General features: G+C 42.8%; 3 protein-coding genes across 5 annotated transcripts in view; 1 reads left to right on the top strand and 2 right to left on the bottom strand.

Moving 5' to 3' along the window:
• Window positions 1-647: 647 nt before the first annotated feature.
• Window positions 648-10,667, bottom strand: SFRP4 (secreted frizzled related protein 4). Its single transcript, NM_001128465.1, is given in 6 exon segments — window positions 648-1,207; window positions 3,519-3,582; window positions 5,945-6,143; window positions 8,395-8,460; window positions 8,568-8,648; window positions 9,919-10,667. Coding segments are annotated over 6 exon segments (1,041 nt in total). The 5' UTR covers window positions 10,364-10,667; the 3' UTR covers window positions 648-1,021.
• A 3,739-nt stretch (window positions 10,668-14,406) lies between these two features.
• EPDR1 (ependymin related 1) overlaps window positions 14,407-23,931 on the top strand; it is a 29,135-nt gene continuing 19,610 nt past the window's right edge. Inside the window, exon 1 of the mRNA XM_021063578.2 lies at window positions 14,407-14,985. Within this exon, the coding sequence (XP_020919237.2) occupies window positions 14,687-14,985 (299 nt within the window). The 5' untranslated portion in view covers window positions 14,407-14,686. The remainder of the gene's footprint in view (window positions 14,986-23,931) is intronic.
• LOC102157670 (uncharacterized) overlaps window positions 22,474-23,931 on the bottom strand; it is a 210,717-nt gene continuing 209,259 nt past the window's right edge. For 2 of the 3 annotated variants that reach the window (XR_014816157.1, XR_014816146.1), the window contains one exon: window positions 22,970-23,111. The gene's annotated coding sequence lies outside the window, so the exon portion shown is untranslated. Of the gene's footprint in view, window positions 23,112-23,931 lie in introns of all 3 variants that reach the window. The other variant, XR_014816148.1, reaches the window with a different exon arrangement.

Genomic DNA, 23,931 nt, shown 5'->3' on the forward strand with positions numbered 1-23,931 from the left:
GCTCAGTGGGTTAAGGATCTGGCATTGCTGTGAGCTGTGGTGTAGGTCATAGATGTGGCTCTGATCTGATGTTGCTTTAGTTGTGGTGAAGGCCAGCAGCCACAGCTCCGATTTGACCCCTGGCCCGGGAACTTCCACATGCTGCATGTGTGGCCCTAAAAAGAAAGGAAAAGAGAGAGAGAAATACCTAGGATGTTGTGGGAAGTGAGAGGTGTAAATGCTTGGGGCTGACTAATTGGTACCTACATTACAAGAGGCAAGACAAACTGTTTCTGGTGCTACTTCAAGGGAACAGACAAGAAGCATCATGCATGTAAAATCAGACCATCTCCACCATGGCATGGTAACCTGGAAACAAGGATCCAGCCTTTGTCTGCCTTTCCCTTTTATTTATTTTTCATTATTTTAGTTTTTTAGAGTTTCTATCTAAAAATAGAGCAGAAAGGTTTCTTTATATATATATCTTTAGAAACCTCCCCTTTCATCACAAACTTTTCCACAAACAGTAAACACAAGTTTCTAAACATTCATTCCTCTAGTTTTCCTCCTTAGAAGCATATTTTCAATCACATTTTTAAAAAATGGCTCACATTCCAACTAAAGAAGTCAAACTGAAATAAAACATGCCGTAAAAAAAAATTCAGGTGTTTTGTTTGTCATATGGCATTTATTTTACAATGCACATATTAGGTCAAATCGTAAGAACAAAAGCGTATTTCCCCACGTGGAGCTCTCAGCGAGTACACAGAGGGTTCACTCTGAAAACGATAAGCTTTCCCACCAGCCTTCCTATGCCTTCCATACCAAAGGGCATACCTACCACTGTGGCTTGTAGTGGCTTAAAAAGAAAAATGGAAGCATATCACTAAGAAAAATGCTGCAAGATGTGTCTATGGAGAGGACTGCTGATGTTAAGGCAAGGGGTGTGTGGCCTTCTGCAGGCTGACCGGGCAAGGCCCGGCCTGACCCTGAGAGGAAGTCCCCATTCCGGAAAGCAGTTAGCTCACACTCCTTTGGGAGCTCACGCTCGTTTGGAGTTTGTTCTCTTTGGAGCACTCCTAGCTTTAATGTTCTTCTTGGGGCTGGCCGGTTTGGGAGCAGGCGGCTTCCCCTTGGGTTTCGGGGGGTTACTACGACTGGTGCGCCCCGCTGCTTGCTTCTTGTCCTGGACTGTCCTCTGCTGCTCCTGCAGCCTCTCTTCCCACTGCTGGGAGGCAACACATACACATGACTGTCAAATACATCTCACCCCTTTGTGCTGCTAAACTGGCATCTAAATCCATGCAGATTTTCACAGTAACATATTCATCGAGGCATCGATGATTATAATACTACCCTATGTCGTTGAGCATGTGTCACATACCAGATGCTTTGGAAAGTGCCGAGTGCATTTATTTCACTGAAACAGTAGCTCATCTAGGTGGATACCATTGTTGAGACCAGGAAACAAACACACTGATATTATTTGTAGAAAGTCACAGCTGATGAATGTCAGAGCTGGAATCAAAATTCACCAGTCTGGGGAGTTCCCTTGTGGTGCAGTAGGTTAAGGATCTGGTGTTGTCACTACAGCAGCTTGGGTTGCTGCTGTGGCACACGTTCGATCCCTGGCCTGGGAACTTTAACATGATGTGGGTGCGCAAAAAAAAATAAAAATAAAAAATAAAAAAATTCACTGGTCTGATTCCACAGCCCAAGGCCCTAACCTATGCAGTTTTCCCAACAGGCCCTCTAATGCAACTTTCCTATATAGAAAGCCTTCTAAAAAGGTCTCGACATGGGTGAAAACAAATTTATTCAGCCTCACTAGGAAGTCAGGGTCTTTTACCACACTCAATGGTTTACCTAATTCTCTTAAATCCAAAGGGAAGGCAGAAGCCCCTTGAACAACTAGTCATCCACTCAAGTGTTAGCTACCTGATGAGAAATGAGTCATTCTAGATAGCTAAGTTTCCTTGATAGAAAAGGATTTATTCTTTAAATATAAAATGTGTAAGAAAAAAATGAAAAAGTGAGTCCATGTGAATAGATATTGCCTTTGAGCATAGACCAGGCAGTAGAAATACCATGTAATGAAAAACACTGTCCCCACCCTCCTAGGACATAACTCTAGTCTGTTCTAAAATAATAAACTCATTACTGTCCATTGTCCTTACGTGGTGATATTTTCATATTCTTATACTGGAATATACCAAAGCAAATGATCGAAACAGCTATGATTCTTGAAAGCTTTCTTTCTTCTCAACAGTATCAGGTTGTTATGGTGGACATGCCTTCTAGATTGATTCTTCTAATCCACTGCAGTTTTGGGAACCAGATAACCAATCCTGATGGAATTTTCTATCCAGTAAGACCAAGTGTGCTCCTGAGCAGCTCATGAGTGTTTAGCTCAGATGCAACAACAGTGTTTGGGTTATTCAGAAATGCACTGAGTAAGAGAGCCTGGGTTGAAACTATACCTTCTCCATAAATCAGCATTAATATACATTCTCCCCCTGCCTAAGAACTGTTATTCATGCAAACTAAGAGAACATAAGCAGTAGCCATATCTTTTGTGAACCTGGAAACATAAATTCTCCTGAATATATCTAAATATATTTTCAGGAGAAGGGATGCTTTTAAAATTCCAAACCAATGTCTGATTTCTTTAGTTCTGGAATGATTTTACACCTCTGGGCAAAAAAATTATTATAACTCCTCAACTGAATTGCCAATATTTCCAAGATGTTACCGCTAAAATGGTGGATTTGGTCACAAAAAAATTCCTTTTTTTTTTTTGGTCTATGATTTGTTTTGGACTAAAGTCTTAAAATTATTTTAAATATAGGGAAAAATTCTGCTTTGTACAGTGATAGTGTGCATTTTACAACTAGGTATTCACAGCCTTACATCTATATATCTGTTGTTTTTGTTTTGTTTTGTTTTGTCTTTTTGCCTTTTCCAGGGCCACACCCACGGCATGTGGAGGTTCCCAGGCTAGGGGTCTAATTGGAGCTGTAGCTGCCAGCCTACACCAGAGCCACAGCAACGTGGGATCCATGGATCCAAGTCAGGTCTTCTACCTGCACCACAGCTCACGGCAACACTGGATCCTTAACCCACTGAGCGAGGCCAGGGATCGAACCCTAAACCTCATGGTTCCTAGTCGGATTCGTTAACCACTGCACCACGATGGGAACTCCTATATATCTGTTTTAATCCCTCTGGATACTAATTCTGTTAATACCCGAATGTTTGCTAAAACAAATATAGCACAATAAAGAAACCAAAAAAACCCCACCTAATTTAATTCGGAAGTAACCAGCAGATCAGTATTGCATGCAACCAATTGTCTTTGAAGAGAGATTTATGATAAAAGCTTTGAGATGAGCCATTTTCTTAATTACTTGTTTAAAAGAAAAATACTTCTGGCTCCTAGGATAGACTGGAGAGGAAAGAATGTGAAGAATTCCCAAATTCTATAGAATTTCTTCATGTGTACTTAAATCCATATTTAGAGTATTGCTGGTTATACTTACTATGGATCTTTTACTAAGTTGATCTCTCCATTTTTCAACCAAACAATTTTCAAGAAGCATCATTCTGAAAAAAATTATTTATCATAATAAATAACTTCTGATTATGAAGGTAAAAACTTTAAAAATATAAAAGTTATAAAAATCAAAATTTTCAAACTGTTAACCCCACAACCACCCATTTATATTTTTTTGATATTTCATTTCATTCTTCTTTGTATCTATAGATACCTTTAGATCACACTGTATATTTAGATCATACTGTATACTTCCTTTTATCATTGTATTATATGCATATTCTGATATAATTGAATAACTCAAAAATGTAACTTTCATAATTGTATAAATTACCACTACGGATATCCATGATATAGTCAACCATTTTTCTACCGTTGAACCTCCACTTTTGCTTAGCTATTATTACCAGCAGTGAATTGAGTATTGTTAGTGTCCACTGGCTAATCACTTCCTTAAGACAGACTTCTGAAAGTTAAAATCTGAGTCAAAGAGTATACATTTTTTTCCTTAAGCTTGTCAATGCATGATGCTAAATTATTTTCAAAATGGTAGAACGTTCATTTAATTCACCAACCTTAACTGGGTAAAAGTAGCATCTTGTTTTTACTTGGGTTGGAGAATTAAGGAGATAAATATTTTAATGTTTATTATTTGTAGTTCTTCTGGAACTTTGTATAGATTTGTGTACATCTATTTCTATATTGTAGTCTTAATGTTTTAAATATTAATTTATATGAACTTCTTATAGAGGAAGATTACTATTCTTTTGTCATACCTGTTGTAAGTATATTTTTCTTTTTCTTTTTGATTTTTATGTACACAAAAGGATGTCATTAAATATGTATACTGACATCTTCCCTCGCGACTTATGTTACTCTTTTTTTTTTTTTTTTGGTCTTTTTGCCATTCCTTGGGCCGCTCCCACGGCATATGGAGGTTCCCAGCCTAGGGGTCTAATCGGAGCTGTAGCTGCCAGCCTACGCCAGAGCCACAGCAATGCAGGATCCGAGCCGCGTCTGCAATCTACACCACAGCTCACGGCAACGTCAGGTCAGATCGTTAACCAATTGAGCAAGGGGCAGGGATCGAACCCGCAACCTCATGGTTCCTAGTCGGATTCGTTAACCACTGAGCCACGACGGGAACTCCTGTATGTCTACTCTTGCACCATGTCATTTAAATAAGTGTAGCTTCACACTCGTTTTGCTTATCTCATAAGGCACATTTCCTCTCATCGCTCTTATTTTCAAAATCTCCTTTACCAGCTTATTCTTCCAAAGGATTGTTAGAATTATTTGTGAAGACATAAATCCCAATTATCTAAAAAATTTTACTGGGATTTTGATCAGAATTACATCAAGTCTACAAGCTAACAGGAAAAAAAACAACATGGAGACTATTGTTTAATTCACGTGTAATCTATTCATCTTGCAAACAGAATTGAAAGACTAGCAACATAATGCAGACCCCAAACTGCTTCTTGTACTGGAGTGGATATGAGCACCATGCAAGAGATGAGCCTGGAAACATTCATTCCACATTCATTCATTCAAAGTCTTTTGAGAAACAAGATATAAACAGCAAAACAGCTTTAAAGCCAAGACCACAAGGAAATAAGACCAGTGAAGTCAGTTTCAAAAGATGTTTTTTGTTTTTTGTTTTTGTTTTTGGAGAAATAGAGTTTTGAGCTATATATACCCAGAAGAAACAGAGGGGCATTATTAGTGGCAGAGAATCAAAGGGAAGACTTTTTTTATACAAATGAGTAATTTTACTGGCAAAATATATTGCAGTAAGTTATGTGGCTCATTCTGGAGCCTGGGCTGTTGTTTCATTTTTATATCTTAAGAAATTTTTATATTATAAGGATATGTAAAAAGATGTAAGGAAAGATGTGTGGGGAGACACACACACCCAGCTAGAGATAGGTGTATGATAGATGAGTGTGAGTGTGCCTAAGTGTGTGCATGTATGCGTGTGTGCAATTCTCCAGCAAACAAATATTGTAGACTATGTGTAAAGAAAACATGAGGAACTATAATCTCAAGTGGCCATCTTTCCTTAATTTGTAAGTTATTAAAGTGACCTTTAGAAAATTCAGTATTTGTCACATTAAGATTGATTGGAATGATTTGAAAAGAACTGGTTTTAATCAAAGTAATTTATTTGCCTATAAGATTTTGAGTGGATCTGAAGTTGATTTTTAAAGAGGTCTCAAATACTCACATTTCTATTTTTCCTTAATTCGATGAAGAAATAATTGATATTTAGGATATAGGATACCCCAACCAAGGCATCTATTAAAACTGATCTTCAAAAAAGCTGATGCCCTTTTATCAAACTATGACTGCTATGTAGGATTCATGTTTTCCTAAGCAGTGTGCAGTTTTTTCCTGCCCTTCTGTGCTTACCGTGAGCGCCACTCATAACACATGATGAGAACATCTTGATGGGGTAGGATGTGAGGACACTGGCAGGAAGAATTCGTAATGAGTGGGACTTGAGTTCGAGGGATGGGTGATGAAGACTTGAAGATTTCTTTCACATCCACCACTGTCGTGACTTCGTTACAGCCACTCCTCTGCACAGCTTTTATTTTGGCATGAATGACTGCAATTGAAAAAAATCGATAAATGTGTTGTTGAAGCTTTGGAGAAAAATGAGGATGATGTGTTTGTGCCAACTCCTGAGCCTCTCTTAAAGAATCACTCCTGTAATTATGGTCATGTCAGGCTGCCCAAATGTAGGCAAAAAAGCCCACACAATCATATGCTAAATGTAAGGCCTCCCATATTGTCAACAATGCCTTAAAAGTTCTGAATCATGTTGCAAAATGCAAAAGTAAATTCACAAGCAGGCTTAGTCTGGGTTCTGCCTTTGGGTCAGTGGCTGCTCCACATTGTGCTACAGATAGGGTTTGAATAGACAATCCCATAGATCCTTCCTGGCCCTAAAATTCTATAATTCTAAAATTGGGGTGGTTTTTTTTTTTTTTCTTTTTGCCAAAAAACATGTCAGGAACTTGAGTTACATAGAATACGGATAAAATTTTATAGAAACAATACTTGTTTCTCCTCTGCCTTGTAATGATTTGAAGTGAGAATCATACACCCTCAGCTTCAGAAGCCACCTTAATGTTTGTATACTTCAGTCATCCATCTGATGCTTGAACTCGCTCTGTTCCAGACGAAATTATCACAGTCATAACATTTTCACACTGGAAGGAGTCTCTGAAGACTGTTTTCCATCGTTTTATTTTCCAAACTGCCAAAGCAGGGCCCAGGGTGGGTAGAGAGGGAAATGTTATTACAGATGGCTGGTAGTGTCACTGTGTCTGATCGTGCTTTTAATTCTGACTCTTTTGGTCCTTTGCTATTACTATCTGCTGTGGAGTTGTAATCAGCCTAGGAGGGATCTGTCTTGGATTCCGTCCTAGGAAGTGGATATATGAAGGAGCCAAAGAATTTAAATAGAAAATGGTTTCATCATGGAAGTGGTTATGAGGCAATGATGCTCCAGAGAATAGCATGAGCATGGAAATCAGACTAGACAACTAAGCAACTAAGGCCTAACTAGTGTCAGATGAAGGACTTAGTATGTCAGATTGAGTATGTCGGATATCTATGTAGAAGGAGGTTTAAAACAACAACAAAAAGCTACTAGAAAAGACAGTATATTTTTTTGGTTGAATTACCCATTTTGGGTATGTGTGATTCTCAAGTCTGACAACCTAAATAAGAGGTTATTTTTTTCAGACATTTCTAGTGCCATGATCTTCTTGCTTTCATGTGGGTTGTGTAATATAAAGGTTCTGATGATATAAAATTTCAGTCTGAAATAAGGAAAACTGTTAGCAAACAAACATTTTCCCCAAATGGTTTGTTATTTCAGCATAAATAATTTAAGAAATGCAAAAAAAAAATCCTGAAAAGATATGTTAAAAGAACACATTTTTAATTAAATATACTTTTGAATAAGGAGAGTAAAATTAAATTTGCTTAAAACATTCAAAACAGGATGATTGCCTTATTCTCTGAAGAAAGTGCTGACTGGGTCTTTCAAATAAGAGAACATTTACTTTTTATTTTATTTATTTATTTATTTTTTAATTTTTTTTGTCTTTTTGCTATTTCTTGGGCCACTCCCGCGGCATATGGAGGTTCCCAGCCTAGGGGTCCAATCGGAGCTGTAGCCACTGGCTTACACGAGAGCCACAGCAACGCAGGATCCGAGCCGCATCTGCAACCTACACCACAGCTCACGGCAACGCCGGATCGTTAACCCACTGAGCAAGGGCAGGGACCGAACCCGCAACCTCATGGTTCCTAGTGGGATTCGTTAACCACTGCGCCACGATGGGAACTCCCAAATAAGAGAATATTTAAACTACGCTAATAGTTGTAGCCAAAGGGTCTTGTGGTTAATACAATCCCACAATTTATTTAAGGTGTTTAATATTCATAGCTATTTATAAGTAAAAAGATACACATGCAGATCCTGATTCCTCTAGGGTCTTTGAGCCTCAGATCAGTGACATGGGTCATTCAAGCACCCTTCCTGCAGCAATAAAATCTTGAGACTAGAACAAGTGAGGTGCTGACAGCATTTCTCACCAGGACAAGTAAGATCAAGATGTCAAATGTAATCGGATACACACCACTGTTCTCACCTGGGCAATTTTCTTTTGTTTTTACTTGACTTACCCAGAAAAGCAGGAAGTTTTTACACTTACTATTGCGCCATCTAGGACCCACATGATTAACTAGAAAAATCATCAACCCTCTTCTTCACTTCATGACCAGCGGACCTGGCTTTGTCGTGGGCCAAGTCCCCAAGACAATGGCTTCACAGGATGATTTACCGTAACTGTAGTTTTTGCTCAGATATGTCGCTAGGGTTGGCTTCACTTTTTTGCATTTGCATCGGTCTAAAGAAGACAAAAGAGAGACAGAAAGTTGAAGGAAAAAAAAAAAAAGGTTCAGAAATCACTCTGGGGAGAAGAAGGAAAGGGAGCCTTAAGGATAAAGAACTCACCAGGGTTTAGACGTTTACAGTCAATGTCAAGGGGCCTTTCCTGTACCATCATGTCTGGCGTGATGTCTATCCACTTAACGTCTGAAACACACACAGGGCCACATGGGTGTGGTCAGTGATTTGGTCTGTTCCCTCAGCTGGAATAAGGAACCATCTGGAGACAACAGCTACCAGCAGCACACACGCACACAATCCAAAGTAGTAAAAATGGTATGTGATTGTCAATTGCTTCTTTTACAGAGACATTCTGGACTCAGGGAAAAAGACTTTCAGGTAAGACTGGTATCTAGAACAAACTGAGGGGCATGCATGTCCATTTAAACTGGCTGATACCTACAGCCAGTCTGGATAAATTCCATCATTCCCTCCCAAATCTATTGTAAAATGTTGATTTTTCCAAGTCGACAATTTACAGTAATCAAAGTAACCAAAATATTTCCAAATCCCCACCTCGCATTCTGCAGAAACAGTCCACAGTTGTCCCAAACAAGCATAACCCTGGATCATATATATAATTTAAGAAATAAATATGTTTTTTCCTTAAATTCTTAATTAGAGAAGAGTTTCAAATTTCCCCTTCACTCCACTTCTCCTCCACATTTTGGTCGATGCTCTGAGGTATAACTTCAGAAATTACATTAAAGCAACATCCTAATTTCTTTAAAAGTGCAGAAACCTGGGTCAGCGGTAAAAGAAGGCAAAAATATTCTTAGGTCTCACTTCAAAAAGTAGATTTATTTGCTTCCTAGAAAAGCAACAAAATGACCAAAGAGAAAAGAAGGAAGTGGTGGTTGAGATCCAGTTAACTAAGATGCCACAGAGGTTGGCTCCTGGTCAAAGACCATGAAACAGACATCACAAGTTTCCAGGGCGACTAAATTTACAAACTGCACTTCTGGTGGGGAGTGACAGCTAGTACTACTTTTTCAGAAAGAACTCTCAAGAGAAAACACTAACTGGAGAATGCTGGTGGGGATGTTTTGAGGATTAAACGATATACTTAAAGTACTTAAAGCCAACTCAGACCCACCCCTGTATACGAGTTTACTGCTGCTGCTTAATTATTATTTTGTTATTGTAAACGAAAATGTCCCCCATGGTCCCCTATCTAAGCAAAATCGCCCCCCGCCCCCAATGGGACATGGCCCAAGATTCCTACAGAGAAAACGTACTTGTCTAGAAGTCATGTCACCAGCCCTTCCCACCTCCTCCAACCCTCCTAAGTGGGATAGCAGGAGGGGGCTGCCCGACCTCCAGCTGGCAGCTGTAGGTGTGGCCCCTGGTTCTTAAGTAGCAGCGACAGCCAAGGATGATGCCTCCTCACCCCCCTCGGTCCTTCCCCGGGCCTCACCCTCCGGGAGGTCCGTGACGATGGCCTCGGGAGAGATGCACACGCCCCGGTCATAGACCGGCAGCTCGTCGCAGGCCAGGCTCTCGGGCCAGCTGTGGTTGTACATCTTCATAAGGGGCTCGCAGTCGTCGCGCGCACGCTGGCACACGGACTTGCACGGCTTGATGGGGTCGTGCAGGAACTCCAGGGTGCAGATGGGCGCGTACATGGCGCAGAGGAAGAAGCGCAGCACCGCGCTGCAGTTCACGTCCACCAGCTCCTCGTACTGCTCGATGGCCAGGATGGCGTTCTCTTGCGTGCTGTGGTGCAGGTGGTTGGGCATCCGCGTGATGTTCCAGGGCATGTGCCGGCACATGGGGATGCGCACCGCCTCGCAGGGCGCGCCGCGCACGCCCAGCCCCAGGCGCAGCCACAGGCACAACGCGGTCAGGATGGAGAGGAGCATGGCACTGCCCTCCCGCGCCGCCACCCCGACAGGCACAACCGGCCCTTCTGTTCCCGCCTTCCTAGTCTTTTTCTCTCCCTTTTCTGGGGAGGAAGTCCTCTAAGGCACAGGGGATGTGCTCTTCCCAAACTCCCGCGGGCAGCAATGAGAAGCCAAGTGCGGAGGTCAGGGGTATCCGCCGTCAGGCGCACGCAGGACTTGCAGCGCCAGCTCTCAACCTCCGGGGCGCGAACTCGCCCTGGCAGCTCCAGTCCCCGGCCCGGCAGCTCCGAGCACATCCAGCCCCGGCCATTGAGGAACCCTATTTATCTCGACACCTCCCTTGACGTGGGCTCGGAAAGCTGCCTTGGCAGCAGCAGGCGCGCGCGGGCTCCCCCTCGGCCGCCCCACCCCCATCCTTCTCCGTGCAGAAGCGGTGACATCATCTCCTCCGGGCCGCAACCCAGGGCTGGAATCTTGCATTCCCCCAAAGTCCCTCCTTTTTAGTCTGGCCAGTCCTTTTTCTTCAGACCAAGAAAAAGAGTCTCTGGCAATCACTTTGGACACCGAATCCAGAAAGGTGCAAGAGAGGGCTTCAAAGAGAAGGAAAGACGGTCTTTTGAGTCAAAGCTGAACTTTGCACCTTCTGACTTATGGGTTTTCCGCAAATGTAGAATTGGAGGCAAGTAGGAACTCCTGGGGATCTTTAACTCTAAAACATACTTGTTTTGTCCAGTAGGGGGCATGAGAATCGCTCAGCAGTGAGACTATCCTGTGGGTTGGGAAGAGTGCAGTCATGGCTCAAGCAGGATGGAGACATATAAACAAACCAGCCCCACCGTGCGCCGAGTTGTAAGGAGTTTGTTTTTGTTGTTATTTTAGAGGCAAGTAGACCTTAGTTTGGGCTCAAGTTTTTCCAGAATGGCCTTTGATCTGTTCCTGCTGCAGGAACAGAACTTCCTGAAAGCCTAAGAGCATCTTTTTTGCTTGAGGAATGTCTTCCATCTACCAATACTGCCCAGTCACTACTCCTAACTCCCTATTCCTCTCTCCAACATGAATGAAAGCAGAAAGCAACGAAAACTTTGGATACCACCATCTGAAAGATTTTTTTCCTCCTTCATGTCAAGTGATTTCCAATCCAGCAGTCTACAATTTTGATTTTTCGATTTGCTTGGAAACTGTTATTTAGATTAAGTAAGAAGCTCTGTACTATGGAGAGCAATGGCATATATTTTGTTTTCTCCTTTATCTTATTTTTATTAGGAAGAGTTAGCCGACTCCATAGCTGGCTCAGCTATCCATGGAAAAGGGAGGCTTTACTGTTCCAAGTGTACATCAATCCTCAGGCAGAAAGATTTCTGGTATATGATATTTTCTTAGGGCATTAGACTATGAAAACATATTATCTGCATGTTAATCTTTAAAAACATAGTTTAATTGGAAATCTGAACCTAAGGCAGACAGACATTTTTTTTTCCATCCAAAGCTTAGATCTACAAAGTTAGTTTAGTTTTGACCCTGACCAGGACCGAGGATTAAAATAGCCCAAGGAATGAAAAACACGACTGACATTTACTGAGCATGTACAATGGGCCAGGCTAGTGCTAAGTGCTTTAAATGCATTATCTTTTTTCTCCCCCCTTGGGAACATGAATCAAACATGGTAGGTTGAAAGGGTAAATGAGACAAATACATTTCAAGATTTACTCAAGGAGTCCAACGCTATTTATGGCCTGGGGTGATCAAATGCAACCAGGCCAATCTAGAGAGTTTTTCCAGTTTTGTGCAAAACAGATTTCAAGCTTCAAAAATGCCAGTGCAGGCTAGTGAAATATCAAGCAGAGAGGATAGCTCGGATGCGTTCTCAAGCCATTTTCAGCAGTAAAATACAGTAGGTCTGAACTCCCAGACTAATGAAAAAAAAAAAAAAAACCTTCAGCCCAAATTCCTACCAGGGAAGAGGATACAGTTTTGAGAAAGAGCAGAACTCTCTGCCCTTTTCCCAGGAGCAACTGGGTTTCTCCTCTCTTATTGGTTCAGATGGATTGAGGTGGCCTCCTGGATGGGTGGGTAGAGAAGGGATTTTGAAGCTGAGGAGGGCAAACTTATGGTGGGGTAAAACTTCTGCAACCGGTTTGAACTTGATGCATTAGCTTTGCTGTGCAAATACCTCCTGCATTAGCTTTGCTGTGCAAATACCAAATCACAACATTTCGGATGCTGCCCTGATATTCTCAGATGGCATGTTCTTTAAGAAAGGATAAGGAGACGTTAAAAACAGTTCTCTGTAAAGCACTTTGTTTATCCCAATGGTAGTCTGGCCTTAGTGTTCATGGCTGGAGGGGGTTGGTTGGGGGCTCTGAGGAATTCATCTGGAGAGTCTGTCAACCAGCCTCCCTCCTTTTGCCTGCTTGAGCACTCAAGCCATGGACTCATATTTGACACGGATTGGTCAAAAGCTCATGTCACTGGGGAAGTTCCCCTGGTCAGGGGCTTCTCTCTGATGGCCCTCTTTCAGTCTCAAGGGCCTGCTTCTCTGCTTATCTTTTCAAAATCTGGAGTTCTCTAGGGCTCCATTCTCAGCCCATTTCTCGTTTTCTACACTCCCTGATACTCCAGATTTCCTCAGCCTCAGTGCTATTGACAGTAGGGCTGGGTAATTATTGAGTGAGTGGAGGAGTGGGGTTGTCCTGCACACTGTGGGAGGTTTAGTAGTATTTCTGGTCTCCTCCCTCTAGATGCCAATGGCAACTTAACCTCCACTCCACTATGATAATCAAAAATGTCCCTAGATATTGCCATTTGTCCCCTGGGGAATAAAATCACCCTGGGTGGAAAACCACTATTCTACTCTCCTCTCTGGCTTCAGTTACCACCTAGATGTTAATGGCTTCCAAATCCCGATCCCTAGCCCTGCTGGTCTCTGAAAGTGTTTATCCAACTGTCCCCTGAGTATTTCCACCTGGTATATTCCATGGTCATCTCAGGTCATTTCAAAACCAGTTAATCCTAAACCGAATTCATCTTCTCTCACTCAGGACTGACCTCCCAGTGGCCCAAACCAGAGGCCTCTTCTGAGTCTAAATCCTTCTCTCCCCTTCTCAACTCTTCCACCCTCTGCATTTCTACAACCATGGCCTTAGCTCAGACAGTGTCTCTCATAGGGATTAGGACAGCACCGTCCTGCCCTCTGCCTTGCCCTGCCAGTCTCCACGCCATCGTAGGTGAACTTCCTAATGTATATACCTGATGATGCCCCTCCTGAGCTTTACTTTTATGGATGGTTCCAACAACCCTTGGTATTAATAGCAAATCCTTAAAATGGTTTTCAAGGCCCTGAGTGGTCTGGCTTCAGATTACCCTCTGCCTCGTACTTGAACCCCATATCGTGCTCATTTTCTCTTGTTCCCCCATCTTTCTCTCATCCAGGAATGCTCTCTCCCACTTGTACCTGCCTCATTCTGCCTCATCCTGGAAAAGCAGATTAAGATGATATAAACTTGGAGACTGAAGGTCTTTTTTTAAAAAGAGTTGCTTCTTTTTTCTTGAGTCTACGTTAGCGATCCTAACATCACACAAACATAAATCATAAACCCAGTTTACTTGGTTCTTGATGATCCTTAACTCCCAAACACACAAACCTCTAGGCCTGCAGTATTGAAAAGTGAGGGGTGAGGGGAGCAGTCTCACTGCGAATGTGGCTGAGGTTTGTTCCTGAGTCCTCAGCCCAATGGCAAGGCCCTACTTTCTAGTCCTCTAGGCTCTATAATGAGTGGGAGCTGCCAAACGGCCATGATGAACGAATGCTCTCATTTCTTCGGGAAGAGACTCGTTCTATTTTTAATTTGGAGTTAGAAGTTGAGATTCTTTTGACAAAAAGACAGGGGCACAGCAAATACAGCATCCTTGGTACCCTTAACCTTGAGTTTGTTTCCCAGTGCTGGTTACCTGTTCAAGGTAGCAGAAAAACATATTCCTTCTCATCGCTCCCCCACCCCCCCCCCTTTTAAAACGCGGATGTCCTTCAGGATGCTAGTGGCACCACTGCCACTGCATTTCCTGTTGGCAGCAGAGAGCAAGTGAAAACAGAAGCTGCAGCGGGCAGCGGCCCAGGCAGAAACAGCTCCCTCACGATTCACCGGAGCTTTCCCAGGGCCCCGGTCCCGGCTCTCGGGCCTTGCAAGTTCTGATCCCCACAGCTGCAGAGGCCGCCGTCGGGAGGGGCAGCAACTTTGGCGGAGATCGGGTGCGAGAAAGCCGGGCGCGGCGCTGCGCCCAAGCTGCTCAGCGCCCCCTTGGGCTCCGGCTGGTCCTAGGGGGCGGTGGGCGCGGCGCACGGCCATGCCGGGACGCGCTCTCCTCCGCGTGGCCCGGGGGGCCCTGGGTGTCTGGCTGCTAGGGGGCTTCTGGGTCTGGGCGCTGGGCGGCCTCTGCGGCCTGGGGGCAGCGGCGCCGGGAGCCGGGGCTGGGGGCTCACCGAGTGCTCAGCGCCCATGCCAGGCGCCGCAGCAGTGGGAGGGGCGCCAGGTGCTGTACCGGCAGAGCACAGGGCGCTACAGCCGCGCCTTGCTCTCCTACGACGGCCTCAACCAGCGAGTGCGGGTCTTGGACGAGCGGAAGGCGCTGATCCCCTGCAAGAGGTACGTCGACCGCGAAGCTTGGGGGTCCCGGGCGGGTGAGATCGTGGGAGCTGCATTGAGGCGAGGGGTTTCCAGCCACTCGCGGCGCCTCCCTCCCATCAGAGACAAACTTGGCGGAGAGGGCCGCTTGGAGACAGCAAGTCAGAGGCTGGGCCCACCGGGGGCTGCCTGCCGACGGGCACTCAGTAAAACCCAGCGGGGCAGTAGCCGTGGGGAAAGAACCCCCAGGCCCACGTTCAAAGGCTGCTGAGTCAGCCTCGCGGCTCCTGGTGCCTCCTTCAGCCTAGGGCGTGTCTTCTGCACTATCTCATCTCTTCCAGGAGCCATCTGTACACAGAATATGTCCGTTTTTTTAAAGAATTAAAAAAAAATTTTTTTTTAAAGGATCGTGGCAACACTGCCAAAGGTGTGTGGAATCAAAGAAGATAAACTCATTGCCTTGTCACAACCGTTTAAATTTTGGTCTCCTCCCTTAAATTTTCATTTAAGTAAGTTTTACATTTTGTGATCAAAAAGCCTATATTGTCTGTACCCTTTTTATGTAACAGGATCTCTTATGTGTTCTTATTTGCCATTTGATTAGTTGGCCCCTACGGATTTTTGATGGCTGCACATGGAGGGGTTACCCTACAATGTTTTTTTTTAAACCACTGGTCTGATCATTCACCTTTCTTCATCTGTTGTGACAAAAAGCACTCTCTTTCTGAGATCTCATCCTGCTTCTGACCCCTTTTAGACCTGATTTCTATTTTGGGATCACCACCTGTCAATTCTGCCCTTTCCTGTTTCCCTCTGTGAGTTCCTCCCAGAGTTATGTTGACCTCTCTGTATGGCATTTGCACTATTAAGAGGTACCATGTGAATGTCCCTGGTTTAAGGCTCCAGTGGGCAGAAAGTTCTGGGGCAAATTTGATATCATTTCACCTAAAAGCATTTGTTGAAGTATTAGGCAGCGTGAAAGCAGTACAGTAGCACCAGAACCTTATAAAGCAGTATATTCAAGAATGCAAGATAGTGCGTGATGAAACGTAAACCTTGAGTGCTGAGGAGGCCTGAAGCAGCCGAGTCATCACGGGGAACTGGAAATGTCTGCAAGGCCTTTCAAGAACCTCAGGGTTTTTGGTTAGGTCTCAAAGTACTTTGTAATAATATCAGCAACAACCAACGTGTGGGCACTTATCTGTATAAGGCATGGTGCTAAGGATGTTCCACATACCATATGATTTAGTTTAAGCTTCACAACAACTTGATGATGCAGGTTTCATGATCTCCATTTAACAGACAGAGAATCTGAGATTAAGGGAGATTAAACAACTTTCTCAAGATCAACAGCTGGGACTCGAGGAAACAGTGGATTCTGACACCTATGATATACTGGGCTCCTGTTCATCCATTCATTCATTCAGCAAGCATTTTTCAATTCCAGCACTGTGTATAATTTGAGTGAGTCCTGGGCTGTGGGTGGAGTCACTTAAAAAGTTTCCATTCAGTGAGCTGGGTATGTGAGAGCACCTGAGACAGGCACCTAACCCAGGCTTCCTGGAGGAGGTGAAACAGGAGTGAGTCCCAAAACCCCCACCAAGCAGAACAGAGAGGGTGTGGAAGATAGACTGGTCCAGGGGGATGCAGGTGTATTCCGGGACATCCTGCCGCAGACAGGGCTGAGTATATTCCAAGAACTGCAGGCCAATCACTGTTAGACTGAAGCATGGAGTATGATGGGAGTTTGGGGACTGGGGGAAGGCTATTTAAACACTCAGATGCCATGACTGGGTTTTATAAAGAGCACTGGATGTGTCGTTGAGAATAAATGAGAACAAGAGAAGAAGCCAAAATGTGACCTGGGAGATGTTTGTAGAGAGATCCAGGTGAAAGATGGGGAGTGGCAATGGTTGGTGTGAGAAGTGGAACCATTAGGGAAGTATTAAAGATATGGAAGAGGTTTACTGAAGGAGGTGCAAGTGATTAGATGGCATGTTGCAGGGTGGTGAGGGGGAGGGGAGAATCATTTTTGGCTTCTGAAGCTAATGGTACTGATGGATTGGACTAGATGATGATGTATTCGCGGAGATGGGGTTTGGCTTTCTGCACTTTTTTTTTTTTTTTTTTTTTTTTTTTTTTGTCTTTCAGGGCCGCACCCATGGCATATGGAGGTTCCCGGACTAGGGAGCCATTTGGAGCTATAGCACCGGCCTATGCCACAGCCATAGCAACTCAGGATCTGAGCCACCTCTGCGACCTACACCACAGCTCACGGCAAAGCCAGATCCTTAACCCACTGAGGGAGGCCAGGGATCGAACTCAAGTCCTCATGGATGCTAGTCAGGTTCATTAATTGCTGAGCCACAACGGGAACTCCCTGCACTTCTGATGAAGGGTCAGTGCTACTCTTGTGTGCACTGCTGTGAAGCCTTGCACAGTAGTGGTGTACTGACGAACAGTCATGTTGAAGACAGACTGGAACAGCCCAAAGCACACTGCTGATGAGGAATGTGGCCAGGAGAACGAGAGGGTTCAAGCCTTAAGGAATTAGACTTTAGTGTCAGACAACTCTGTGTCTGAATCCAGATTCCTAATGTGGGTCTTTGGATAAGTTATTCAGTGAGAATACTACTAATGCCTAATTTATTGCAGTGTTCTGGGGATGAAATTAGTTCAAGTATGCAAAGCACATAGTCCAGTGTCTGACACACAGTGCAGAAGGTGCTCAGCATGTGGCCGCAGCTGTCCCCATCCCCACCACCATCATTGCCATCCTGGTGAATTTACAATGGCCCAGAGACTCGCTGCCAGCCCTGTGGGCTCAGAAACTTGATGGGCAGCACATTCAAGGGCCTTTCCTTTGGGAGCTGGCTGGGAGTAAGCAAGTTCCAATGCTACACTGTACATTTCAGTGAATGCTGTATCTGGCATGAGGTCAGAATTCTCAAATCTGACTAGGTCATTCTCTCCCTGTAGGCAGAATTGTGTGGAGAGCCAAATTATAATCAGGAGGTTGTGAGCAAAGAGTTGGAGCAAATTCACGGAGTCTAATGATTGCCTGCTCTAGGCTAGGCCATATGCTCAGTGCTGAGCTTTCTATCGTGAATAAGAGAGGCCAGCCCAGGGCAATCAGGCTAAGATAAAGTGATACATCATTTTCACCAAAGACGTGCCTTGTTGCCAAATCTATGCTACCCAGCGTTGCTGGTCCAGACTCCCTCCACTCTGCACGGAGCCTTGGAGGGTACTGCTCAGGTTGTTTTAGCAACCCTTCTTCTATGACTCCATGGTAGATTAATATAATCCTTAGATGTGTGTATTGTATCTTTAGTGGGGTCACAGTCTTGCTGGCCTAGAGGCTTTCTGGTCCCCATGTGGTCCCTTCCTTCCCTCCTACCTTTTTTCCTTCCTTCCTTTTTTTTCTTTCTTTCATTGAAGTAGAGTTGATTTATAATGTTGTGTTAGTTTCTGGTGTACAGCACATTGATTCAGTTGTACATATTCATATTCTTTTTCCATCATGGTTTATTACAGGATATTGAATATGTTCCCTGTGTCCATGTGGTCATTTCTCATTTCTCTGCCCTGATCCATTAAGTGTTGATTTCACAGTTTAGCTTTTAGAAGGCAATTTTATTCCCCTTCTTTCCAATTTCTTGGCAAGGTTCCGTCTCACAGTCTCATCTTTGGCCTTGAGTCAGATGTAGAAAAGAATGTTTAGTGCAGAAATGCATTTTTAAGCTCTTTAAATGTAGATTTGTTGGAACAAACTCAGAAACTTTTCCAGGTATTAGCAATCTGCCCAAGAAACCAGATGTTATTTGAATAAAATATGGATGGGTTGTCTCTTCATATTTATTAGTAAGCTGAGAAGTAAGTTTTAGAATTGGATCAACTTCTTAAGATTTTTATTTTGCATCCAGATAGTTATGGAAAATCCCACTGATAGTTACTGTGGAATGACCAGGATTTTCCAGCTTTCTTCTCCCTGAGATGATGGAAAAGATTAAATAACTTTACAAGCTTCAGATAAGACAAGTCTTAGCAGGGAATGGGAAATATTAGTAATTGATACTATTTTGTTTTCTGGTTCCAACTGTCTTTCCTGTAAACTCACAAGTATTACATTTGGAAGACTGAAGGAAAGGCAAAAAGGTTATTTTATATTTCAGTAATATATTGAACTATATGGGAGAAGCAATGTAGATACTGAATGAATTTTGTGAGGCCACCGGTAACTTACTGCTCTCATTTACAAAATGGTGGATTGGGAGTCGGAATTAATGAAGCTGCTGATGCAGAGTGAGCAGAGAAGCATTAAGAAATTATGCATTAGGAAGATAGGGATATATCTTAGGTGATTATTCAACTACCAGTCCTACATTTTTTTGTGTGTAGTTTTTTTTTTTTTTTTTTTTTTTGGTAAAAGATGAAAGAAAAAAACATGTGACAAGTGGATTCTTATTCAAATTCTGAATAGTTCATCTATGTCTCAATTTTTCCAGAATATTCTATTTCTTAGAGAACAGAATATCATTTCTCTTCCCTATTCTTAGAGAAAACCACCGAATGTAGTGGATAGGCATGGACATTCATTTAGACAGTCCTGGGATAGCAAATATAACTTCTAATCCTGGCTTCACCCCCACAAGGCTTTTCACTTCTCGGAATGTTAGTATTTTTCGTCTTTTAATTTGACTTTAATGATACCTACAATGTTTATACTAAATATTTAGGGGTTCTTCTTTAAAAGCTAAGTACAGATAAGATTAAATAATACCTTGAGAGCACTAATTGTACTTTTTAGGCTGATTCTTGTTTCTACTAAGATGCAATGAACTTGACATAGATTCCAAACTTTTTCTCAATTTGTCCCTTTGTGTAGATAAATTCAGAGTTCTTTTGTCTTCCTTCACCCTTTCACTTAAGCTAGTGTTCATGAACAGAGAAGAGAAGGGCTGCCCTTCCATGCTTTGGCTCCAGGCTCAGAAGGCTGTCCTCTCTATGGAGCCTTGCCATATACTAAGGAATCGATTGGACTGCTTACAGAAGGGCCCCTCCAAGGAGCTGCTGTGGAAGATTAATTCCAAGGGATGTTATCACACCAGGCAACTTCAACAATCATATGTGTTTGAGAATCAGGATAAGGTTTTTTTTTTCGCCCTCCAAATATATAATTTTCTTTTGAAACTGTCTCACAGTTACAGAAAACTTGCAATTATGGTCCATAGCTATTTTTCCCCTCAACCATTTGAGATTTAGTTGCCAACTTGATATCCCCACGACCCCCCCCCCCAAAAAAAAAAAAACTTCAGCGTGTGTTTCCTATGAAACACATTCAGGAACATTCTCCTGCATAAATGCAACACAACCATAAAAATTAGGAAATTAACATGGATTCATTTCTGCCATCTAAAATTCAGGTTTCATTCACACATATAATGTTCTTCATAGAAGAAGGACCCAGTTTACATTCAAGGGCTGCATTTAGGGGTTGTCTTTTTAGTCTCTTTGTATCTGGAACAGTTCCTTAGGCTTTCTTGCACATCAATACTTTTGAAGACAGTAGGCCAATTATTTGGTAGAATGTCCCTTCATTTGGGTTTGTCTGATGTTTCCTCCTAATTAGATTTATGCTATTTCACCTACAGTAGGGACATCACAGAGTTAATATACTATTCCTATTGCATTCAGATGATCACTTGATTTTCCGATGTCTAAAAGGTTTCTTCAGTGTGAAGTGACAATTTTATATTTTGTAATTCATGAGTATTTTATAGGGAGTCATTTTAAGACTGTGGACATATCCCATTCTCCATTAAAGCTTTTATTTATTTGTTTATTTATGTATGTATGTATTTATATATTTATTTATTTATATCAGCATGGACTCAGGGATTCTCATTGAATTGCATTTGCTCTCACCGTTTATTTGATATTCAAATTGCTCCAGATTTAGCCAGTGGGAACCTCTTCAAGGTGGCTTCTGTGTTCTCTTGATATGTCTCCTATTCTTTGAGCACTTCCTTGCTTTCTGGGAAGATAGTCCAAGATCATCCATACTTTCTCTGCCAGAGTCTTGGGATAAGCCATTTTTTTCAAGAAGCTCTGGTTACCTTTACTGGAAAATAATATTTGGAAGCCAAGATCCCTACTCTAGTTGTGCTCATGGCTGTTGGGTGGCACTGCTTCTAGGCCCTCTGACTGGGTGAAGCAATGGAATATAGGTTTGAAGACACAATGTACACACACACAGAGTTACTCACTCATTCACCCATATGTACGCACATTTAAATCTATGTTTATTTCTAAGCTTCCAATTCTAATACATAGAGGTATTTATACAAATATCTCTAATTCTGATCCACTACATAGATCATTCTAGTTTTCTCTATTTACTTTTTTTTTTTTTATTTTTGACCACACCCATGACCTGCAAAAGTTCCCAGACCAGAGACAGAACCCATGCCATGGCTGCGACCTGAGCCATGACAGAGACCATCAGACCCTTAACCCACTGAGCTACCATGGAACTCCTCCTGTTTATTTTTGTAACTCCTTTTCAGACAGTGAGGAAACTGGCTCCTGTTATTCAGTTGCGATAGGTAACCAATCAGGTGTTGCTATGATATCTGCTCTCTATAGGGATGCCTTCCACTTGGGCTCTGCACCTTAGTCCAGGCCATGCAGACACCCACCTTGTTTTTCTCTAAAGTCTAATGGCTTTAGACTAAATTTTTTAAAGAGGGGAAGGGAAGGTTACATTTTTTTGTATATTTTTCTTTGAGATTTCGCGGGGTAACATCATTGTAAATCTTCAGAATGTGTCTGTGTGACTGGGAGAGATAAATTAGTATGAAGTGGTTGACAAATACATTTGATCCTGAGCCCTGTTTTACATGGATTGGGTTTACATTTAAAGAAATCATGGCTTTTAGAATTTCAGGAGAATTATTTCCTTGCCCTTACTCCCTCCTCTGGGTCTGTGATGGCTGGACCCAATATTTTATTAATTCAGGAAGTTTGACTGCTTGTGGCATTTTGATCCTCGAAAAATAAACCGTGGTCATTTGCAATACTGAGTTTTTCTCCAAGAAAGAGGTTTTCTTGGAAGCACATAAAGTTTGCTTTAAGAGTCTCAATTCTGTGGATCTGTTGACCCTGAATTTCAGAGGGTCGATGCTGGGATGTGGAAAAAGTGGGCAGTGAGGAAAAAGAAGTTCCAAGGAAGATAAGCCCAGGAGAGTCAAAGGATGGGTCGGATATAAGACTAATCCATAAATAGAAGCCAGAGGTGGTTGCCATACTGCTTTAACATCTTTATTTCTCTCCATTAACCTTGAACTGTTTCTTCCTGATTCTGACCTCAAAGATGGTGGTCAGGGGCAAAGTGCCCAAAGATCTGAAAATATTCCACCAATTAGTGGTTTGTTTTTCCTGGAATAAATGTGATAGGCTTATATTTCCCCAATTCCAGTAAAAATCTTCTATTTTCCCCCTTTGTAATTTATTTTATTTTACCCAGCTTTCAAGAAAAAAAAAAAAAAAAACCTTCTCTTGATCTTATTAGCCAAAACCCCACTCTCCCCTTCTATTTAAAGCAGATCTCATGCTAACTCCCCTTTCTGTCCTCCCATGCTCTCTTGGACCCCCTCCAGTCAAACTTTCACCATCACAGCTCTATTGAAACGGCCCTGCTCAAGGGCAGTGCACTCCACATTACTAATCAGGTGATCTTTTATCTTTTCTCATTTTATTGTTGGTCATTTCCTCCGTCTTGATGTACTTTCTACACGTGGCTTTCAGGACACCACACTCTTCTAGTTTTCATCCTTCCACCTCATTTTCTTACCTTCTCTGTCTCCATTGCTCTTCCTCCTCTTCTCTTGGATCATTAAGGGTGGAATGTTCCAAGGCTCAGGCTTTCCATCCCTTTGCTTTTCTGTCTACACCCCTCTTTGGGTGATCTCATCTAGATCGTGGCTTCAGATGCCATCCTTACCTGAAGGACTCCCACAGGTCTCTCTCCAGCCTAGGGCTCTCTCCTGGACTCTGCACTGGAATATTCAGATGCTTGGTTGAGTTCTCTGTTTGGTTCTCTAATACTTATCTCAAACTTGGCATGTCCAAAATTAATGCTTCCTCTGCAAACAAACAAATAAACACACAAAAGGTATTCTTCTTGCAGTTTACTTTATCTCAGTTGATAGCAACTGCAGTTGCTCAGGATTAACACTTTGAGTCATCCTTGATTTTCTTTTTCTCCCACTGGCCATGAGCAATGAAGACACAAACTCTATTGACTCTAATGTTGATACAGACCCAGACTTTAGACCAGAATTTGACCACATCTTCGCTGTCATCCTGGTCCAATCCTTTATCATTCTTGCCTGGATTTTTTCGCAATCGCTTCCTAACGAGTCCCCCTACTTCTGCCCTTGCTCCCTGTGGTCTGTTCTCAACATAGCAGCCTCAGTGATTCTGCTAAAAATTGTTGGATCATGTCCCTTGTCTGCTCAGAACCCTCCTATGTCTTTCTGTCTCTCAGAAGATATACTTTTGCAAGGACCTGACCACCTGTGGGATCTCCCCCTCCACCACCCCCTCTGCACACTGTCTCCACACCTTCACGTCATTGTCCGTCCGCAGCCTCAGCATGCTCACTCCTTTGGCACCTGTGTTGTTGTTTTCTCTCCTAAGAGAGCTTTTCCCTAAAAAAGGTACATGGCCCACTCTCAAATTAGACTGTTCCTCCTCTCCACATTCTCATACAGCCCAGCTCACTGGCCTTTATGTTCAAGATATTTGTCTATTTAACATTTTTATTAATATACTATTAAAATTTTAAAAGTCTGTTCCTTTTATAAATCCCTCCTCTGCCACCCTTCAGCCAAAGAAAAGTGCCATACTGTCAGGGATTTTTCTCTGGTTGTCGCTGTATTTCCAGCACCATAGAACAGGCCT

The sequence above is a fragment of the Sus scrofa genome, chromosome 9, assembly GCF_054392235.1.
Source record: "Sus scrofa isolate SSC_HxYL_T2T_F1_AM1 chromosome 9, Sscrofa_HxYL_maternal_Yorkshire_Landrace_v2.0, whole genome shotgun sequence".
NCBI lineage: Eukaryota > Metazoa > Chordata > Mammalia > Artiodactyla > Suidae > Sus > Sus scrofa.